General features: G+C 58.5%; 1 protein-coding gene across 1 annotated transcript in view; it reads left to right on the top strand.

Annotated features, from left to right (window-relative positions):
• The first annotated feature begins 268 nt into the window (after window positions 1-268).
• Window positions 269-7,932, top strand: part of LOC109524866 (disheveled-associated activator of morphogenesis 1-like) — a 23,742-nt gene continuing 16,078 nt past the window's right edge. The window contains 3 exon segments of the mRNA XM_019884989.1: window positions 269-518; window positions 6,201-6,474; window positions 6,721-6,810. Coding sequence (XP_019740548.1) covers window positions 6,274-6,474; window positions 6,721-6,810 — 291 coding nt within the window. The 5' untranslated portion in view covers window positions 269-518; window positions 6,201-6,273.

Genomic DNA, 7,932 nt, shown 5'->3' with positions numbered 1-7,932 from the left:
ATATACTAAGCTGCATTTTTTTGTGTTAAAACCCCCCAAAAACTTGAGGTCAGTTCATGTGACGGGAGTTATTGTATAACTCTCAACTCAACTTTATTTATAGAGCACTTTAAAACAGCCATCGCTGTATACAAAGCGCTGTACATGGAGCAACTGGAAAAGAGCATTTTAGCATTATTAATTGTGGTTATTGTTATTAGCCTAATAACAAGACGGCTTTTGGAAATGTCCAAAGACGCGAGCGTTGACTCAACTGTTTCCGTTCCGTTTTAGTGGTGACCCAGGTCGGCGCATGCGCAGCGACGATCCGACCACATCGATGACATCACGCGATTCCGACCGACCCGCCGCCGGGTGGATCGACCGACCGAGCGACCGAGCAGACAAGTGACCTCTTTGGCCTGGCAGTCGGTTTGGGTGAAAGCATATCGCCGCCCGCCCCGGAGTCTCTTGTGTGTCCGCCGTACTTTCGCTACCCGACCCGTCACCTCGCGGAAGAGAATGTTCAACAGAACGAGGTGAGACAAGCTCTTTTCTCTTCGTTTGTTTTCTGCTCGGCGAGCCAGCAGCAGGCATTAGTGGCCGCTCCGGGGCGGCGCTCGCTCGCTCGCTCGGCGGTCGAACCGCGGCCGGGGGTGGGCGAGCGCCTCCCGGCCGGCTTGGCTGGCGTGGTTATTAATGGCGCACCTGGCGCCGAGTTTCCGAAGCCCACACGTGAGTGGCGTGTGATAAAATGTTTGTTTGAGTTGTCCGCGAGCCAGCTCGAGCTACGACGCGGTGAGCGCTCCCTCCAGATCAAAGTGTCGCCGTCTACTTCCTGGCAGCAGGCTACCAGATGCGCCCTTTCGCTGCCGTTTTTCCATCATCGCAGAGGAAGAGTGGTGGCCGGGGGGGGGGGGCGGCACTTAGGAAAGCGTGCGCCTGATCAATCCTGAAGCGCGCGTGTTCGTTGCCCTCAAGACGAAATGCACCTGTTGTTCTTTGGAACACTGGCTCCCAAAGTGGGCCGATTTGGAGATCCACCATGTTTGGCGTCACCAGAAATGGCGCAAAACGGAGCTCGCCTCCATTCGAAGTGTCAGCCGTCAGTTATTGTCAAGTGAGAGACATTTCTTTTGAGATGCAAAATAGACAAAATAACATTTGCATTTTAAGTGTGGATTAAAACAAGCAAGAACCTGGACTTGATTTCTTGAATTCCCAGAAATCGGAAAGGTCTTCCCCATTGCCCTGTTCTTGAACGTTTCTGAAAACAAAGTAACAACCTTTGGCTTTTATTGTTTTCCTTTTTCCTCAAAGGTTTGTGAAAACAAAGTAATGATTGTTCAAACAAAAAGCAAACGGGGTCTGTTCTTGAGCAGTCTTCAAACAAAGAGGCGGCAATGGGATCGCCCGTTTGTTGGCCGTGTATTCAAACAAAGTAAGAACCATGGTGAAAATCGAAGACGCGTCAACCGATATTTGCGGGACGAGTCCAGTTGCGTCGGGCGCAGAACTCGGCGCGGCCTAATCCTTCCAGGGGTCGGTTTATTCTCGGTCAGGCGGTTGTCATCGGCGAGCGCTGGCGTTCCCCGGCAATGTTGACACTGTAAACGCCGCCGAAGGCGTCGGCTCTTGTTGCGGCCGCGCCGTTTCCAGACATTTCGACCGTTCATCTTTTTGTCGTCGGTGCCCACGCGTGCCGCAAAGGTGTTCGTTTGCTTTGTCGCTTTGATCGACGGCAAAGTAGCGGCATTTGTTTCGTGAATGGACATGAAAACAAAGTAACCGCGTGATCTGAAACTAAAGTCAGAAGAATTTGGTCTTATTCCAACCAAGTCCCAATGAGGCGCTCGCCAGCGATGCCGATGCCGATCCCGATCGTTTGAATGTTTGTTGTTTTGCGAAGATGGGAAACGTGGCGCATGACGGCCCTCGAGGTGTCAGCTGTCGTTTTGGCGTGGAAAGGAAATGTTGTTACAGGGCTTGCCTTTGTCTGCCCGTCTTGTTATTTTTTTAACCGGATCATCTGGAGCCTTTCAGAATCACAACTTACTCAATTAGATGTGCTGTATATAATATATCCATAAAACCCCACAACAAAGTCACCAAAGACAAGCCCAAGTTTGTGAGCTGCCACCACCGGCTGGCCGTTCAGCGGTCATGCGCTCCTTTCCGCCTCGTCGCGTCTCGTCGCCTGATGGATGCGGAGGTCCTTCCGCTGCAACAATCGGACCCCCCCCCCCCTTTTGTGCGCTGTTTGAGCCGGACAACAATGGCTTCATTTAGCATCGCTGCTCCGTCCGAGCGGGCTCGGTCACCATGGTGCAAGCACCCCCCCCCCCACCCCGCCCGGCAATTATGAATGCATCACCGCCCGTCATCCGTGAAAGATTGCCGGACACGATTCTTTGGTGGTTGATGGAACCCAAAGTCCGCCGAATGGGAATTTCTGGCCGACTGCGGCACCAGAGCTTCCTTTCCCCAAAGTTTTTCTTGCGTTTCCAAAATGTGCGGCGTTTGAGTCCGTCTGTTTGTGACGTTGGGACAAGAATGAGCACCACGTCAAGTTGCGGACCGTCGCAGAAGCGATCGTCCCAGCTCCCGGACGAAGCTGTGACGATCGCGCCGCGCTTTGAACAAAAGGCGGCGTGCGAGCGTGCGCGCCTGTTGGAGGATGGGAGGAGGGCTTTTACGGGCCAAGTGGGAATCGTGTTACAACCCGCGCATGCCTCTCGGGACGCTCCTGTGATGCACGCCAACGATTTGCTGCGGACACACCTGGAATTCAAACATTTCTGCGCATCCGCAACTCCCATTTTTCGTCCACGCCGGTGGGCTGCCGGCCGCTCATCGGCAGGCTCAGACCGGATCGGGCTGCCGACTGTGGCAGAAAGAGAGAGAGCGGCGCTCTTCGCCCCCGCTCCCGACGTGCCGCCGCAGCGCCCCGTTTGCAAAGCACTCGCAAGTTGGGACAAGTTGGGAATTTGCTCGAGGCTTCGGAGGGCAGTGTTCAGGCGGCGGACCCCCTCCGCTTGCGCTCATCCTTTGAGCGAGTATCGCGACGCCCCCGCCCCCGTTTGCAAAGGAAAGGAAGGAAGATGAAGCTTCTGCTCCGTCCTCCCATCGCTTTGTCTTTTGTCCAGCGCGTAGGCCGCCTCGAACCGCCCCAACGTCGTTGCCGAGAACCGAGTTGCCGTCGGCGTACTCAAATTCCGGGATCGCGGCCCGCAGCTCGCCACCGTCGTAGGCGAGGGTGGGAACGTCGATCGACCGCCAAATCGAGAGCAGCCGCTCTTCGCGTGGCGGTATATGTACGAGCTCTAGCGGCAGAAAAACGATGCCGATCTCCCGACGGTTGTTGGGCGCGACGCCGCAGGCCATGCAGACGGTCCAGTCGATCCAGTTTACTCGTTAACGTAGCCAAACAATCCCCGACACCTTTCGACCGCCGCTCGGGCGGAGCTTCTGACACGTCAAGAAAAAGCGGCTCGGCCGTCCGGCGGCCAGACGACGCGCTCGCCGGACGCCTCTGCTGACGCTCGACTCTGAACCGCCCTGATAATATGATATTTTGCCGCCGAGCGTCGTCATGAGTCAGCGCGTTGCCCTTTTGTTCCTTATCTGTCCGCCGCGGGGGGGAAAAACAACCTTGAACGGCGCGTCTCCCGCGGCGCAGCGCAGCGCTTGGCCTACATCTGCAGGGATCAACAAGTTAAGCCTCGGCCTTTCAACCCGGCAACCCTGTCAATCTGTGACGAGGCGCGTCAGCGGCGGCCGTTTGGCGTTGGCCTTCCACGAGAGTGGGCCTCTGGGAGTTGTTGCCCTTTCATAAAACCGACATACTTCACTCTTGTTCGGTTAAGCCGGAAGGGACGGCGGAGATGAGGAAAGTGGGACCACTCGTCGACCACTGAGGAATGTTTGGCACGGAGTCGTCGTCCGTCCGGCAACAAGACACCCTTTTCCCTCCTTTGAACATTTGCCATTCAATGCCCGCTTCGTTGTTTATTCGTACGACATTCAACGTGCAGCTTTGGCCCCCTCCCCCACCCCGGTTCGCCCCCCACACGCATGTCACACCTCGCCTTGGTTTCTTCCAACCTGAAACAAGTTGTCCAGAGGCCAGGGCGTGTGCGCTTCCGCGCTGGGCGGCGTCCTCCGCCGCCCAGCATCCTATTAGAGTGAGGGAGTGTTGAAAGGGGGCGTGGCCCAGAGCCAGGAACATCTGTGCCTGTCCCCCCACCCCCCTTCCAACCCCCACACCTCTCTCACTGCATTCTGCGGAGGAGCAGCGAGTCAAGTGAGGGGAGGGGAGATCTCAACGGCAGGGCACGGCAAGTTTTTTTTTTTTTTTTTCTTTTGAAGCCATCATCACCGGAAATCTGCAGCGGCCGAACTGCCGGGAATCGCTCGGGGATCGAAGGAGCCGCGGGACCTCCGACCCGCATGGATTCAACGCCGCAGCCAGTTGAGCATTTTGGGTTGAAAAGAGGAGGAGCGGGAGAAGACTCCCGGAGAGGGTAGGACCAAAGCAAGCGCTCTCGCCGGCTCGCGATCTGCCGGCCGGAATGCGCGCGGGGCTGCCGTCGGGGGCGGCTTTGATCACTCCTCCGCGTTCGGGCTCATCGGGGCGCCGGCGACGGGATCGCGTCGGCCGAATTAGCGGCCGTCGGAGCGGAAAACCTCCGCGGGCGGGGGGAGGGCAGATGACAGTGGGTTGTGACCGACGGCGGGCCCCCCCCGAGGCGGCGGAAATTAGGCGTTGATGCCGGCGCGCCGCCTCCCGCCGGCGGAGACCACGGAGATGAGATTCTTTTGGGATGGGAAGGAAAGTCACCTTGAGCGAAGGGGAGGTGTCGCCATCCTTCTCAGGTTGCCCTCCAGACTCCGAGACCAAGCCCCTCCCTTTATTTGGAGGGGGACGCTTAGGTTTGCGCTACGACAAGAAAAATCGAGATTAAAATGCGAGGGCAACAGGGGGGGGGAAAAAAATCTTAATCGCCCACCACAGTATGCAACGGCAACTGCTCTGGTTGCCGTAGCAACTGAAGGGGGAGGGGCCGAGCTCAGGCTGCTGTTGGAGGGATTACAACTCGGACAATGTTATCTTTTGAGGTCTTTGTGGCTCAAGTGAACGCCAAACTGACGGCAAGCGAAAAGAAACCGTTTGCCAGAGCCCGTCCGTCGTTTGAAGCCACGCGCACTCAAAAGTCACAGATGCAAAAAGTAGAACGGGACAAGAGGGACCCCAAGTCAACAAAAGTCGGACTTAGGCCTCACAACGAAGCACAACGATGTCTTTTTGTCCATAGCCCGGGACACCGTGGCCATTTTAATATCGGCAATTGATAGAATACTCGATTCTCAAAACTTGGCCTCCTACGGGCTTTGAAAACATTGGCGGCGTTGCGCGCAACACCACGACCTCATCTTGAAACCTCGCGCCATCCCCCCCCCGAGCGTCCCGTTGGCCGTCCGGCCGCCTCCAAGAGTTGATGCAAAGTTTGCAGCCGGCTCGAAGGACGGACGGACGGGCGCTTCTGTGGACTAATATGGTCAAAGCTGCGCTTCGGTGCCGCCATGGCCGCTGAGCGTGACGCCGCGCAGCTGCCGCCCGCCGAGCCCTCTTGGCCCCGCGTGGCCACGCCATCGCCCGCCCGCCCTTCCGAAGGCACGCTCTCACACCTTGCAGTTGCGACTTTTTCCTGTCCCGAAAAAGACTCCGTCCCACCAGTGGCCTACTTTGCTCCGTTTGATTGCCCTCCAAGGAGCCGTGCCGCTTCAAGATGGGGGGGCACGTGCGAGGGTTTTTTTTTTTTGAAGCGCCACCAAGCAGTTTGACGTGAGGGGCCGGCCTCCAAACAATGATGACAAATCCAACTTGGGCTTGAGCTGAATGAAGAGAGTCGCTAACAAGCTCATCCTCCCTCTCGCCTCAGGAAGGGAAAGTCCGACTCGGAAGACAATCGGGTGGCCGCGGCGATACGGTTGAATGACTCCACCCCGAGAGGCGTGATGGCGAGAAACGCGCCCGCCCCAATCGGGGCTCTGAAAAAAAAGTCAGAGTCGCTGACGGCAGGTCCCATTTCAAGCACGGCCTCGCCGCGTGACATCTTTGATCGCTCGTCGCCACTAATGCGCAGCGCTGCTTTTCCTTCACCCGTTCTCACGTCTCGCCAAGCAAATTGACGCAGCGGCCGTCCGTCCGTGTCTTCCAGGGCGCTCTGAGGGGGCGCAGGCGGTGACGAGGAGCCTCCGCAACCCGACCGGCCCGGCCCGCCAGGGAGCGCCATGGCTCCCCGGAAGCGCGGCGGCCGTGGCGGCGGCGGCGGCGGCGGCGGCGGCCTCTCCTCCTTCTTCTGCTGCTTCAACGGCAGCGAGCAGCCGGAGATCACCTACAGGCTGCGGGAGGACTTTGCCCCGCAGGCCGTGGAGCCGGCGCTGCCCATGCCGGGCTACGACGAGCTGGATGGGATCTTCTCCGAGTTGGTGGTAAGAAGCAAGCCTGGTTCTTTTTCTCCACGGCGGCGGCGGCGCTCGACACGGTTCCAAGACGGGAAGAACGGCTTGTTCCTCGTTGAGCCGGTCTCGTGAGCGCCGTTCTTCGCGTCGCGAAGGCCTCTTCCGGTCCGCCGGAGAAGTGACGTCATCGCGCCGCACGTCGCCGAAAAGAGCCGTCGTGTCTCGTCGTTGTTTTGAAGCATTTTATCTGATTTCTTTTTTTTTTCCAACGCGCAGGACGAGCTGGACCTCAGCGAGAAGCACAGGGAAGCCATGTTTGCCCTACCCGCCGACAAAAAGTGGCAGATCTACTGCAGCAAAAAGAAGGTAACGCGCGTCCGTCGTCCGGGGCCTTCCGGGGGAGCCGCCCGCAATTGGGGCCGTTCCGGCATTCCTCGGCTTCGGTCCCGGCGCATCGTGACGAGGGCCGTGGCGGTCGACGACGCGTCCTTTCGGGCCACACCCCCATCAGTCTTTTGCACGGACACCCCGAGCGAACCGAAAACCTCGGTCCGGATGACCTGTCCAGATGCAGTATGACGCTCCGCAGTCTCCGCTCGGCTGCAGCCGCCCCTCAACGGCGGCGCGAGTGGGATTCCGCATCGAGCTTGCGAAGCTCGTTGCCGCACGTCGTGTGCGCGGACGGCAGGCGCCAAGCGTCCGCCGCGCGACATCCGCTCTCGCTTTCCCGTTTCGCTCGCCACGTGCGAAAAAGGCGTCCGCCCATTGCGCTCGACGCCCCGGCCAGCTTGCCGCTCGTCTTTTCCTCTCGTTTGTCAAGGCAAAAAAAACCTCCCCACAGGATCAGACATCCACAATGTCAAGAAGCGAACCACTGCGGTCAAAATGGTCAGCGTCGATTCCGTCAATTCGGCATACGAATCCGTAGCGCTTTGCCGATCAAAGCCCGAGTAAATCTGTGGTCAAGCTGTAAAAATGCCGGCCGCCGCCAAGTTTTCCCTTCATGTGTCTCGGTAGGCTTGGATGAAAAGCCCATCCTGTTTTGAATTAGAGATCGCGCTGACATCAGTGCCTCGGGCGCGGCGGATGCGCTCCTGCCCCCCCAAATCGGCCCCGTTGCAAAGCGAACTTTCGGTGGTCGGGGAAGGCCTCAACCTTGCCATCGCTGGGCCACGTCTTGGCCGAGATGAGATTGGCGCTTTGGAACGCAAATAGCACGCGGGCGGGGATCGTCACCGCAGGGGCTCCTGTCGACGTTCTCGCGACTTTGACCCACATTTGAATTCAGCGGGTGGCCTTCAGGGCGCTCTCCCTCTCGCTCACGCCGCGTTTCATCTCGTGGCTCGGCCGCCGCCGTCCCAGATTGTGGCCCGGTTCCGGCCCCAAAATAGCGCCGCGTGACACTTGCGGGGAAATGGCGCTCAGCGGCAGGCGGGGAGCGCGAAAGACGGTTTGACGCGGCCATATGATCGTGGGCCGCAGTCTCCG

Source organism: Hippocampus comes, unplaced genomic scaffold (genome assembly GCF_001891065.2).
Source record: "Hippocampus comes isolate QL1 unplaced genomic scaffold, H_comes_QL1_v1.1 scaffold144, whole genome shotgun sequence".
NCBI classification, from domain to species: domain Eukaryota; kingdom Metazoa; phylum Chordata; class Actinopteri; order Syngnathiformes; family Syngnathidae; genus Hippocampus; species Hippocampus comes.
Note: the sequence above shows the minus strand (reverse complement) of the source record. Positions and strands in the feature narration are given on the sequence as shown.